This window comes from Xenia sp. Carnegie-2017, unplaced genomic scaffold, assembly GCF_021976095.1.
Source record: "Xenia sp. Carnegie-2017 unplaced genomic scaffold, XeniaSp_v1 HiC_scaffold_6, whole genome shotgun sequence".
Classification (NCBI taxonomy): domain Eukaryota; kingdom Metazoa; phylum Cnidaria; class Anthozoa; order Malacalcyonacea; family Xeniidae; genus Xenia; species Xenia sp. Carnegie-2017.
The window spans coordinates 21,738,209-21,753,567 of record NW_025813526.1 but is presented as its reverse complement, the minus strand read 5'-3'; the positions used below and the strand labels follow the sequence as shown (position 1 = coordinate 21,753,567).

Genomic DNA, 15,359 nt, shown 5'->3' with positions numbered 1-15,359 from the left:
GGTGGTTATTTTTGCTACTGTTGACAATCCTAACCTAAACAAGTCTGGTATTGTATGATAGTGTGTCCCACTACCTAGGCAATAAAGACAGGCAGCCAGACGCAAACATCCAAGACCATTCCCTCCAATCACTGCTTCTTTGCAGTCTACAACATGGATGTTGAATAGGGGTGGCTATTCTCTTTCCATTGCAAAATATAAGAGCTATTACAACATATATTTTAAAAGAATAAATACTTATATCTGTAGAACCAACGGTATTGATGCATCTGCCTCCTCTGCTTCAAGAATAAAACAGATATTGGTTGACTTCTGTTACAATAAAAAACCTTCAAAAATCAGTTAAGAATTTGGATATAACATCAAGAACAACGTTTGTCTAAAAGCTTATTCCCAATCACAATCACTAAGCATGGCTATAAAGTCATCTAGTAACTTTTCAAGGCCTGTGTTGCACTCAATGAGTGTGAGTATTAGTGAGCTTTTATAATAAGGACAAAATTCACACAAACTTAACATGCTTATCATACATAAAAAAGGCGAACTTTTATGAATTAGCAATATTAAGCATATTTACGCATCTTCTTTTAAGTTCATTTAACATATTTTTGAAATTTTTGACTGCAAATGTGAACTTAACTGACAAGGGCCACTTTTTAAATCATCCTAATATTGCTAAGAACAATTATATTGCTCCCGTCACATTTATTTAAAATTATTTGATCACTTGATAGTGAATGATCACTTGATGTGATTATTTTTTAACAAAATAAATTCTAATATAATTTTTAGCAGCAGTGGCGAAAGTCTCAGTGATGTTGTAGATATGCTTAGCCCCTCTCCGCCAAAATTTTTTTTACAACTTTTAAATTTATTACAAACAATTAAATGTTCTCAAATTCTGAGAATAAATGCCGAAAAGTAAACATTTCCAATTCCATTCATACTTAAACCTTTATTATCTCCAATCCGCTTTATTTTTTTTTTAAATATTGGAGCTTTAAGATTTTAAGAGAATCGATCTTTGAAAACAGAGAAATAATTTTATGTAATTTTTTGAAAATAAAGAAGTTTAAGACCATGCGCACAGACGTAATTACCAGGTAATATACGTCTGTGATGACTTTACACTACTCGTTCAGCGACGTACGTCAACTATTTTAATTTCCTGTAACTGACTTTCATTGGCTCTATTTCTGAAACGCAATAAAAGTGTTTTTGGGTGGTCTACAGAAAATGAAAACATGGCAACCTACGGAGATGAAATATGGGATAGAGCAAATGGGAACGTTTAGAGCATTTTTGGCATTATTTCTTTGTACGAAGAACAAACTGATGCTTTGAAAAATTTTTTCTTCTTAAGCTGTCATTGAAAATCTTCATACTTTGTTTTGCAAATCTTTTATCTTTTAGTCCTTTGTATTAATAACTGATGTTTTATTCTGGAGCATAAGAGAGATCAGTAGTGTTGTGGTGTTAAAGGCAATTTTGCTGCCACACATCGCACATTAGTTTTGGCCTTTTCTTCCACAAGCGTTTGTTTGCTTCTGCACTGATTACAACAGAATATGCAGATTAAGTTTTAGTCCACCATAATTTCAATAAGTGTTACTCGATTACGCGTACTTTAAATAATTGCAGAAATTATTCCGTCCTAGCTATGTATAAATATTCATAGACTTATATTACCTGGTAGATGCGTCGTTGTGCAGGCTTGGAGTTTTAAGCTATGTTAACATGGCATCTTTGTCAAATGCCAAAAGGTTTGGCACAATCAGAAAGATTGTTTTCTGTACGGCAGTAAGATAGTTAACAAGATAACTATTAGCCTGTAACAGGAAGTTTTTCCTTTCGTCTTTCGCAGTGAAGTAATATGCAAATATTCATACAATTGGATAACTATATGTTAGCACATATAAGTTCGACATTGCTGCGACACGAGGATTTGAGGTGTGGCTGAAGGAAAGTCGAACAGAGCATATCTTGTGAAAATTATAGCATAAAATTTAGTTGAGGTTAAAGTAAGTTGCTTTACTGAAGAAAAGACTGCACAGATGTACGTAAGTTTCTCTTGATATTCTGCATTATAAAGTTAAAATTAATAGGGTTACAATGTCAGTTTAAATGTGTATAAATTATTAGTTTTTGTTAGCTATCCCAAATGGGAAAGACGACGGAGGCCAAAATGGCTGAAATTGCTGTCGGAGGATAGAGTAAACATCGTCTTCGTAAATAGAATAAAATAAAGATCAACTTTCTGTGAGCCATAAAATAAGTTTATAACGTAAACTCACATTGCAACAAAAATGATGTGGCGTCTATCAATAACAACGTTTTACAACAACAAAATGTTTTATTTGTTCATCAAAGAAAGTCGTAATTCAAAACATTGATATTAACACCAAACATACCGATGCTTTCCTGTTTTGTTTATGAAACGCAACATACTTTTCTATGTAATTGTCAATTTATGAAACTATTTACCAAAGTTTACCAATATTTTTAAAAATAATTTCCTGACGCTAAAAAGACCTTATCCACCGTGGATAGAGAGTATAAAGGAACAGTCAGGGGTCGGTCACACCAATCACAACCCATGAAATGGAGCAAAGTTTGTTTTGATTCATTTTATTAGCAATATAAAGAAAAGACCTTGTAGCAAAGTTTTTCTGGAATGTACTGCAGTACTAATATTATCACTATTTCATAAAGGACTATGAAGACAACTGGTAGATGTTATTGTCGTAATGACCATAATGACATTATGAAGTTGTATATTCTAGATGATTTTTATGTAGCCGGGTAAGCTTGCAACATATGTTATAAGATCTAGAAAGACCAACTTACCGAAACATTTCTTTTTAGATTTGAAAAAATGTATCCATTCGAGCATAGGCTTTCGTATGATCCTGGGATATTTACGCACGAGTGTTCTTTGCCACACAAAGAAGAGTGACATTCGTCGGTATCTAATGTTTTACGACAAATTGTTTTAAAATTTGTACATTAAATAAACAACTTTATGTCTAATATAAAAATGTTTTTAAGGTGAACATGAAATTTTTCATTTCATTTGTTGTTTTTGAATATTTCTTAATTGATTTTGTGATAAATTAAAGAACATACATGATTGTCTTAAATTTTGAATATTACATGATTGTCTTAAATTACATAATTCTCTATTATTTATATACATAAAGAAATTATACATGATTGTCTTAAATTTTGATATTTGATTTGAACTAATCAACTTTTAAAACTTCAATTAAACTCTGTATCAAATGGACTTTTTGTATAAAAACCCTTTCCTGAATCATACAGACTACGCTTGTTTTTGAAGTGTGAGCAAGTGGCGACAAAAGTACCCAAAATTGAAGTTTTTTACATGATACGTGAGTAAGTGGGAAAATCACGACTTCTATAAGTGGAGAAAAATCTACGCTGACCACTGAAACTAGTTGCTGGTTACCATATCAAGCTAGTTATTTGTTAAATTAAGAATGTAACATGTTGAGTGCGATGTAAATGAGACATTTAATGATAATTCCAATATTTCACATGTTACATACAAACACAAATAATAGTTTCAAAGTCAGTGGAAATTTCTGGTCAACGTTAACAGAATCAATTAATTAACGATCATTTATGGTACATGAAGGATGAGTGCTTCACAAGCAGTACTAGTACTAGTGCAAATAAAATTAGTTAAATATGGCAATAGGATTGTTAAGGTAGCAGCTAAGGTATAAATCATAACTAGTACCTACATAGCTAATAGGACTAAGAAGTGTCACGTGTACGAACGATGATTGCTCTTTTGATTTACTCTCGTCAATAAAAGACATATGAAAAACAACTTAGCCGCTAAAAACAGTAAGACTATCTGGGAAAAACTCTTATATCAGATGCATATCAATTTTTATATTCTTTCTTTGTATGGAATCAATAATTTTTGAGTCTGTTAATTCAAGATGCCGACTTAACTTTGCAAAAAAAATGCATAGACTAAAATAATTATCTTAAATCATCATCATCATCATATCTTGTCGCGCCAGGGGCGATCCAAACTTGTGCTGGAAGTTTGGAAGTGTTGCGCGTGTTGTAGCAATCAGTCGAAATCAGGGAAGGCACGTGAAGCCTTGCTACTTGTCTCCATTATCTTCAATTATAACGTATCATCCAGACTAAATACTCTCGAAAATTTATTTAATAAACAATCTATCGAGAAAAATTTTTTACAAGAAGTTGCATGAACCATATTTGATCCAGAAAAAACAGCTGGAAAAGATACTAGCTTCGCCAGACATGAACGTTTGCAAAAATTGCGGTGCCTAAATGGGCTGAATTCAAATTTTGAGGAAAGTAAGGCCTCAATCATTACAAGCCTTTAAAACAAAGAGTGCCACAACAAAGAACTGATGCTATTTCATGGCTATTGCATAAAGAAGTGTTATAAAACGACCAAACGAAAAAAATTACAAAAAAATTGAAAAGGTGATTCAATGTGAAATAAAAGTAACTTTTGGAAATGTTGCATCGTACCGTAGATTATGACAAATATGTTCAATCAAGCCTTATTCTTTTCATTATCAAATTTGTTGTTTTCTAAGTAAGTCAACAAAGACAAACCAATAAACAGGACTATAAACAAGCAGGTTGGCTACGCACAGGAATCTAGAACGTTGACTGTATAGGAGGAGGGGGGAATATTCATCTGTTTATTTCTGACAGACTGATTTTTTGTTTGTTAGTGATTTTAATTTCAAAAGAAATAACTCGGAAAGAGCTAAATACATTAATGTTCACAAGCGTTGTTGTTTCGATCCTGTCTTTACCGGTGAATTTCCAGTCTCTATTTAACTGCATGTTTTTTTTTTGGCAATGGTAACGCTGTTTTTTTATGATTTTTCTCTCTATAACATTTTTCTAAAAATTCTGATTAATAAAATCGCCCTCTTTGTCTTTAAACGATTTTGATAGTCTCGGCTGTTTTGTTATAATTAAGGTTTTTGAGATGTCTAGTCCTGACCAATTTGCACTGACGTCTGCTGCAATTTTTGAAACTTATATTTCTGTGAATCTTATTCCCGATTTGACAACTTTTTCAAAAATGCGTTTGAACTTTATTTTAATTTTCAAAGTTCATGAGTAGTGAAACGTACTTGTCGTTATGTTTAGAATCTTTATTCTTACCATGCAATTCTGTTTATTTGGTTAGTCAAACACTGAGTTGAGTTATCATTAACAAGTGAAATAAGTAATTATGTATCATAACTATGATAATTATTCAATCGTATTTTGTATTCATGAACATAACTTGAATCTAAGAATCCGGGTGTGTTTCACCTAATGTGCTATGCATTAGTACGTGACCATCTAAGAATTCTTCTAAATCGGAATGGACGAAAAAATTTGGAATGTTATTATTGCGTGCGAGCAGGCTCATTAAGAATTTATAAAAGTTTAAGTGAGCTTCCTCTATAACATTACGTATATCTATACTAACTATACTAAACGTATAACTATACTAACTATACTAAACGTATATCTATACTAACTATACTAAACGTATAACTATAGTAACTATACTAAACGTATATCTATACTAACTATACTAAATGTATAACTATACTAACTATACTAAACGTATATCTATACTAACTATACTAAACGTATAACTATAGTAACTATACTAAACGTATAACTATACTAACTATACTAAACGTATAACTATACTAACTATACTAAACGTATATCTATACTAACTATACTAAATGTATAACTATACTAACTATACTAAACGTATATCTATACTAACTATAAAATGTATAACCATACTAACCATACTAAACGCATATTCATACTAACTATACTAAACGTATAACTATAGTAACTATACTAAACGTATAACTATACTAACCATACTAAACGTATAACTATACTAACTATACTAAACGTATAACTATAGTAACTATACTAAACGTATAACTATACTAACCATACTAAACGTATAACTATACTAACTATACTAAACGTATAACTATAGTAACTATACTAAACGTATAACTATACTAACTATACTAAACGTATATTCACTAACTATACTAAATGTATAACTATACTAACTATACTAAACGTATATCTATACTAACTATACTAAACGTATAACTATAGTAACTATACTAAACGTATAACTATACTAACTATACTAAACGTATAACTATACTAACTATACTAAACGTATATCTATACTAACTATACTAAACGTATAACTATAGTAACTATTCTAAACGTATATCTATACTAACTATACTAAACGTATAACTATAGTAAACATATAACTTTCAATTATTTTTGGTATTAAAGAGAACCCCACTTGACGCATTTCACGTCATTATTGAATAAGCGAATCTAAGTACAAGCTAAGAAACACTTTTGGCTGTTATTTTTTATTTTGATTGAATATTAGGTTTGCATTTTTTCAGGTTGGCCAAATTCTTGGTACAACATTAATATTGATTCAGGTGATAATACGTAATGATACGTCCTTGGGTAAAACTATTCTTAACGTCATCATTAATGAATCTACACTCATGTCGAGATCGGGGAAAGACAGTGTGTTGCTTCTAGGCGTGCAAAACCCACCCGTATTTCGTAAAGAAGGCGATAATTCCAAGCCTGTCAGTTTTTTAATCAGGGTAAAAAGTGCAGAAAATACCGAAGAACTTCTCACGAAAATGAAGCAGTTGTAAATTTTTGCTGATTACATAAATATGTGGTTGATCATGTCATCAAGTTCAGTAGAGAAGTACTTGACAGAGTAGTAGTGATGATTTTGTCGATTCTTAATAGAGGGATGATTAGAAAAGAATGATTTGTAGCTAACTGGTAGCTACTTGGTGAAGTTTTGTAGAATACTGAGGGTTTTTAAAAAGTGATATTATTTTACTGTAAGACTAAATGGCAACATCTCAAAAATGGAACCCTGAGTTGAACAAACAGAGCTTGCAAAGTCTGGACGATCACGAATATGGAACTTTTGCTCACTTATATACTTCATATATATATATATATATTGCTGAACTCGTGAAAAGCTTTTGTAGCTCTGTTTTACATACCTTTATTAAAACCTATGGCAAATATCCATTCTTTCACACTGTGCTAGTGAATTTATTTTGTGACAGTTGTTGTGACTCGCGTTGCTGCTGAAAAAATTATTTATAACATTCAATGAAAACTTCTACATTGCAAGAAACTACAAAAATTACAAGTAAGCACATGCTGATACACGTAATTTACATATAAAGGACGCTACATGGTTGGTTGATAATAATCTATCATGAGATTAAGTTCACAATGATAGGGTGACATTATTACACAAATTACTACACTTTCCTTATTTCATTATAAAGACGTGGCTTGGCAAACACTTACATTACACTTATACATACGACAGGGTCATTTTGGCTACATAGAAAATGTTAAAAATGATCTATTTTAACTTTACTTTTTGTTATTATAAATGTATTTACTAAGTTATCTTCGTTGGCAATTAATTAAGTTCATTGTTCCGCGCTACCTGCACTTTGCTTCTAATAAAGTGATTTTTAATTTCTATGTGTTTAAACATTGTTTTTTTTTGAAAAGCTTGGTTCTTCCTGATATTAATGCTCCCTGGTTGTGTGCTTTGATTTTCGCGCCACTGTTCTTTTCCACTATGCTTAAATCACTGCACCCTAGATAAAGTTGTACACTCTGTTTTACATGCAGAAAGTAAAACCATTTGCTTTTTCCTATTCTTTGAGGATATCAGAGATCCTTTTTTTGATATTTGAAAACCATTTCTAACACTACCCAATCTAAATGTTTACTCGTTATCTTCTTATGAAATATTTGGTAAGTTGCCTTTCACGCCTGGCATTTTTGCATGCCAAAACGCTAGTTTGTAAGTCATTGTGTCCAGCGGTTTTTGCACAAAATACTTGATTAAAATAATTAATTAATGAAGATGGCGGCTGTTTCTAATGTGCGATTTTCAGCAGAAGAAAAATTACATCAAGATAACATATACAACAGCGCCGTTCAACAGCCACCTTCCTCCTTAAGAAAAGTTGCAGAGGCAATTTTCGCATTGCAAGTGACGTGCAATGAGAAAATGTGGAAATTGTCTCAAAGCGGTGTGTTGGGCAAGTGCAAGCTACGCTTCAACTTGCAGAGGTAGACTTCGACACACAACAATAGTTCCCTGAGATTGATGGGACTTTCTATCAATCCAGCTAAGCTCTTAAAGGAGGAGTCACGAATTTGGCTAATGGGGATTCTTCGACGACTTGGTGGCAAAAAAAGCATCAGAAACCCATATTATGGGGAAATTACGAGGGTTACTCCGCATGCTTTTTTTGCTACCATACCATGCGTACTGTTCGCACTTTGGATAGTTTTGTGGCTCCTTTCTGTTACCAGGTTGAAAACAAGAAGGCTGAGGTGATATCCTTCACCTCCATGCGCCTTTTGAATGAGTTGCTTGTTTTGTTGTCTGGCTTGTCCAAGGAAGATGTTGCTGCTTACCTAAGGCGAAGTTTTAGCGGACGTTGCAAGGGTCAAACAGCAGCAGTTATTGTAACCGAGGTGAAAGACTTTGTTTATTCAATGATGAGCCTTCCAGTTTCTTATTTTGTACATAAAGACAAACAAACATAAAATTTGCCAAACAGCAAAAGAAGCAACTCATTCAAAATTAAGAAAAATATGAAAAATTCAACCTAATTCATGTCATCCCTCTAAAAACAAAGAGATCTACAAATACCTTTTAAATTTATTTCAAATAAAAAAGTTGAAACCTGACTAACAACTGAGCCATTTATTAGCTCTTGGTAATTGTTGCATTGCCTGCGAATACTAGACAGTAAATTTTTCAATGAGGACACCACACTCTGGCTTCTTCGAGTTTTTATTAAAGTTGACAAAGGTTTTAAAAATTAGTTAAACTACACAAATATCAGTCAATGTAAAATTCAGATAAGTATAATATATGCAAATTTGATTGTATGCACATGTAAAGCTTGCATGCTCTAACATGTACATATTCTGGTAAGATTAAGTTGCACAGATTATACTTGTCCAAATGATAAAAGACTAAATAGTTTTGTTACATTATATATATACAATTACAATATTACAACTTACCCAAACAATATACTTATTTTAATATCTTTGTCTTCATTCAGCTTGTACATAAAATTACTTTGCTTTGTAACAAATCACAAAAAGCAAATGCCAAATCAAAAGCAATTGTTAAATAATTGTTTTTTGTAGAATGATTGCTATAAGCAATTACAGGAGACAGTTCTCTGAACAATTAGCCCCAAAGAGCAGGAAATTTTCATTGCGGCTCAACATGCCATGTCCAATGTTTAGAAAACTTACCAGCCAAGAGCATGCTGAATCATCTCTTCCAAAGGGCCCCATCTCCACCAATAGCAACATGAAATGAGTTTGGCTGATTAAAGTTGAAAAGTTTATACTTACCAATGTTCAAATAAAATTCTGCAAGCTTAACAAGAATATCTTCTATATCTCTGTAAAAACCATTGACCTTCTCACACTCATCCAACCCATTGCACAGATGTTCACGAACACTAAATAACTTACCAATATCAATAGATTTAATGTATTGCATTAATCTATCATAGGGAACCAGCCGAGGGGTGGGACATTTAGCAACACTAACACGTTTAGCCCTCTTACTACCACATATCTGCTCATATGAGCTAGCCTTATAAACTCTTCTATACTTTTCTTTGCCCATAACTCCTTTGCTATAATACACAGCAATCGATCTTAACATATTCTCATCTGATCTTTCGAACTTCTTCAAATCTTCTTTGTAAATTTTTGGAAAAACCTTGCTCTTAAACTTACTGCACTTTTCTAATCCTTTTACTATATCACCCACTTTGCACTTATTTTCTAATGTCTCCAACATTCCAATGGCACCAGGCTTTGTATCATCTTTATTACCTCCATGAATGGCATTAGCCGCCAACATAGTCTCCATCCTGCGTGTTCGACCAGTGGACTCCACACCAGCTTGCCCAGTTGGTTTGTTTCTTTGCCTAACAACTGCCTTCCTGCCTATGCTAAAACCTTTCTCCTCTTGTTCCCCCTGCCTACTTCCACCTTCAATGAACTCTGTCCTGATGCTATCTAACTCTTCCACTTCATTCACCAATTTCTTTACCTGTAAAATTTATGAATACAGTTCCAGCACAAAAATGGCATACATATTCTGATAGAAAATACAAGCACAAACAGTTCACACTAAAAATACAATTAAAATGAAATAGTACGCCTTGGCGCTAAATATGTCGATTCTGTATAAAACAATCTTTCATTAAAAAATAAGCCTATCAATACAAAATTCGACACATCATGTCAAAATATTGCATATATTATTGACTTATTGACATAAGAAAAGATCGAGTAAGCAAAGATCATTTCAAATAAAACTACCTTATCATTTTTTACCTTATCATCAAGACGTTTAAGTTTCTTAGACACACATTTTGCTTTCTTTTGCTTGCTCATATTTCCTTCCCATGCCAATATTTTGTTGCGCATGTATTCCCCAACATTGAATCGTTTGTAATTCGTTGCCTTGCGGAACGGCATGATTGACGCTAAATTATCCCATTTTCTTCAAAACAAAAAACATACGATTGTAAGAAGACTATTTATCTTACCAAATATCCAAAATTTAAACAAAAGAATGATCGGATAAAGAAACCTATACAAGCCAAAGTTAGAGTAAATTATCAAATTTCGCCAACCGACGCCATTTCGCCAAAAACCCTCGAGCAACAAGCTCGTCTGTTGAAAAACTATATGTGTAACCATAGCAAATGAGATATCAAAATGATCCTCTAGTTATCCTCTATAACACTCTTGTGTTCCCAAGTAGCTCAAGGAAAACGTTTGCTGGAAAATCATCGACAAAAATAAGGAATTTGCTGTTCGATAAATTCGTTACCAAGCTTCGAAAAATGTCGCGCGCCGGCAATAAAATTTGGCACATTCTAATTCTCTAATTTTGCGCACAAAAATGCCAAGCGTGTTTGCTTGCAGAATAACTTAAGCTCATTAAGCCGCGTTGTATTTCGCTTCTATTAAAATGATATATGATTTCCATGTGTGTTTAGACCTTTTTGTGAAAAGTTGCGTCCTTTAAATTGCTAATTTTATCGGTCCCTTGTTATTTGCATTGATTTTTGAGCTTCTGTTTCCTTCCACTATGCCTAAATTGCAACATAATTGTTATAAAAATTTGCACTCTGCTACACAAATAGAAAGTAAAACCATTTAAATATTTCAACAAGGCTCCATCTACAAACATAAAGTATACGTAAGGGTCTGGGAGTGATTGCCTAAGCTTTTCCACGGTCAAGTAATTATTTAATGTTTCATTCCAGTTTCAGCCGCTTTGTTTGAGACCACACAGGGGCTTACAAGGTATTTAATTTGTGAACAAACTTTTCTCCGCTCTTAATCCTATAATTTAAATAACCCTTAACTTGCTCACAATAAACATCCCTGTCAACTAAATATGCCGATAGCAGTATAGATATCTTGACAGAAGGTCCACTCGTGTCGGAACCTTTAATGATCGTGTCCCTCACTTTTATGAAGCAATTTCTAAGAAGACACGCCTCCAAGAAAGATACTTCCGCTAGATCGCAATACAAAATATAGATGTTTTTACAAATATATTGATTTGCACTAAAAAAGCTTGGAACCTTATCTTATTCGAAAGATGATAACTCTTTGTAAACATTGATGACTTATGGTAATCACCAAGACTAACTCGGTTGATCCGCCTCTAAATAAGAATTTGCTACGTTATTTAATTTATAATGTTAATCAACTGCACGCTTACTGGTAATAGCAGTTATGCTATGCTGCCTGGCTTATTTTCGACTTTAGATGGGTACTTTCCTGTGTTCTCAACTTGATCGTAATTTTTTCCGTCCAATTTTTTAGTTTCTTGCTCTGAATTGCAACAGATTTATAGTACAAAATGATGGACATAATTCATTATCCGTTTTAATTTTGTCAATGACAAATTTATCGACTCCATCAAAAATTTTACCTTACTCGCTCTATTTTCGTGGTTTCTTAGTGATATACTATGTAAGCTGGACTCCTCTTATCACATTCCGCAAATATGCCTCTTTTACCTCTTGGCTCGAGCTTTCTGGGATTCTGTATGTGTTAGCAAAAACACATTGAACCGAACCATGCATTTTAGTAAGAATAGACTTAAATCTCGTTAGAGCCTCACTTGCAATTATTTCAATTCTATTATTGCTACACCTGTTTGCAATATATGCAGATGCCATTACTGCACAAGTTGACAACAACTTTGGTAATTTTAATTCTACTGGTAACAATCTGGCCATATTGAATAAATTTGACCAGTCTCTCTCTTCCCATTTTGGTAAGGCGAATAACTCTCAATAAACAATGTCTCTTGCATGATTAGACTATTACTTAAAAGAAATTTGAACTCATATCCTGCAAATTCTCCTGAATTATCACTTTTGATAAATTTTAGTTTTGTTTTGGTTGCAATTTCAGCAAGAAATTCAATAAGCATCTCTTGGCATCATATATTCGAACAAAAGATACATTTAGCTACATAACCCACTGTTGTTAATTGTCCCATTTCACAACTAAATCTGGGCTAGAACTCAAAAGGCCAAAACAAACTGCTATGAAATGAAAACATTGACACAATACAAAAATTACGAAATAATCCGATAAGACCTTCACAAATCAGCTCAAAAAATTAGACGAATCTGATTTTAATACATTACATTCACTTGATTATTTTCCTGTTCTTTTCCAAGTTTTTCTTGATGATAAGTATTCAATAGAGGTTGAGAAAGGCATTAACTTGAAGAAATCTTTTCTTAATGTTAAGACATATCAAAATGTAGATCCAGGTGGTAATGATGCTTCAATGTTTTCAAATAATATATGTCTCGGTACTTTTTGCAAAAAGATCAAAATGATTTGATTTCAAAAGACATAAAACAAAAACAAAAAAAAAATTTCTGTGATGTATTTCAGAGTAAATTACACACAATAAAAATTTTCTTCTTTGCATATCCTACGTGTCACGTTGAAATATTTGACATTTTAATGCTTTTATCTCAGGTAACTTAAATATTAGGGTATGGTATTTTGAGAAATGAGGTAGAGAATATTTGATTACAAAAACATTTATTTATTGTTTTTTTTGAAAATTTCTAAGATCCCATTTTAAATTTGTACGAAATTTTTATCATCAACAAAACCTCACAAAAAGAAGCAAACATACTTGTAAGTGCTCTTCCTCAATGTAAGAAAGAACGAAAAAAGATAGAAAAAGAGTTATTACAAATCGACGCAACTTATCATGTAAATTAATGTAGTTTTAGTACGTTCATCAAAAATATTACGGCGAAACAAATTTTTCACTTTGTTTTATTTGACTATTTTTTAGCCTGTGTTCAAGCATATACCATCTAATTCAATATAGGCAAGATACCACTTCCAGGAAGTTAGGTAGCTATGTGTGTAACACACCATCGTTGACGCTAGGTTGTTACTACTCAACGACATGTTTGCCAGGTTACCAATGGTAGTCGTTATAACAAATTGAACTAAAATACATGGAGCGCTACCTAAAGCTAATAATTGAAGCGAAAAGCCCAAATCTTACACCAGATAGGCGAGATTTTACCCCAGACACGCGTGCTTAGTGTTTTGAGACTCTCGCACGGAGTAATAATTGACTTCACAAGCGTGTCTGGTGTAAAATCTCGCGTTTCTGGGGTAAAATTACGGCTTCAAAAAATTATTAAGGTTTTGTATTACAAGTAGCACTCCACGTATTTTAGTTAAATGTTATAACACCATCTGCCATCTTGTCGCTATGTCGTTATGTTGTCGAGGTGTAAGGACCTAACGACGAAGATTACAAAGGTTTGATTAAATTATAAGTGTTCTTTCTTAAAAAAATGGCTAAAAAAAGTCGTTAAACTCTTTACTTAGGCATAATGAAATGAAAATTTCTCATGTTTTGATCTAAGATAGTAAATGTAGTCTATTGTAAACAGATTCTGTGAAAATCTTTGACGTTTTAGCATTTCGTAAATATTTACTCTAATAAAGCAAGGATGTTATTTACAAATGAAGTAATTCATGCACAAATTAATAAATAAAAGATGTTTACTGCATGTGTTTGCACAGGCTTATGCAATCCGAGGATACCTTTGGGAGAACTCGAGAGCAGATCAGTGTAAGCCCGAGACCGAATGTCTAGGGTTGCATATGCTCAAGAATTTTTACCCCAGACACACTTGCAAAAGCCAGTGCAAACACGAAAAACATCTTTTATTTTTTTTAAAAATTAACAATAATGCGAAACAAAAAACCGTTATAATATTCTTTTAACGTGTAGTCATGATTAATTTGCAAATTCTGTTTGATTGATTGATTGATTTGATTGGATGAGCTTAGTTTGTTTTCGCAAACTCATGCAAACACAGGTCTAAACCCATCAGCGCACGTGCTTCGTTGTGTTTATTTTATAATATGAAATGATGTCAAGTTAACGATACTTTAACGTTACATAACAGTATATTTTCTGAATTACCAAAACTTTCTGAGAGATACCGTACTCATCTGGTTATGATTCTTCACAGATATATGTCATGAGAAAGATAAACACTTTATTTTAGCTGTAGTCTGTACTAAGAAAAAGTTCAAAAAAAATGAAATGTTTTCACTAATAATTTATAATTTGCATTCATTGTACAATCATAAACATTGCAATTGAAGAAATGGTACTCTATGTTGTGCTTGATGTTTGATAAATCATAAATGATTGGAAACATAATAATTCATGAATGCAATATCTGACGTCATTTTCTAAAATCGTCATCCATTTTGAGTGAGACAAAATGATTCTTAATTTTTATTTCGATATCATATTCCAAACATTTCTGATTCCTACAATGCATCAATTTATTGGTAAATCAATCTACATGATTAACAGGTCCCAACGGAAAAACTAAATGTCAAGATTTACAATAGATTGATTTTAAGATTTCTTTTAATTACAAAGCTAGTCGAGGTTTGCCTCTCCTTTGGAAACACATCATAAACTGATTTTAATAATTTTATTTTCATGCAATCGCGGTCATCTCTGGTTGGTGGGCAGTACAAGTGGCATGGTTGGTAGCAATTGTCAGCATTGTTTTGCGGAATCCACGCAATAACTTTATGTAACTTCAAAAGAAAATCTTAGGGCTTGA

At 32.6% G+C, this 15,359-nt stretch overlaps 1 protein-coding gene across 1 annotated transcript; it reads right to left on the bottom strand.

The window, feature by feature from the left end:
• Positions 1–9,445: 9,445 nt before the first annotated feature.
• Positions 9,446–10,790, bottom strand: LOC124457340. Its single transcript, XM_047007610.1, has 3 exons — positions 10,787–10,790; positions 10,528–10,696; positions 9,446–10,240 (listed from the first exon to the last, which is right to left on the bottom strand). Exons 2-3 carry the CDS (start codon positions 10,669–10,671, stop codon positions 9,446–9,448), a joined length of 939 nt encoding a protein of 312 aa, XP_046863566.1. The 5' UTR covers positions 10,672–10,696; positions 10,787–10,790.
• Between the last annotated feature and the right edge of the window lie 4,569 nt (positions 10,791–15,359).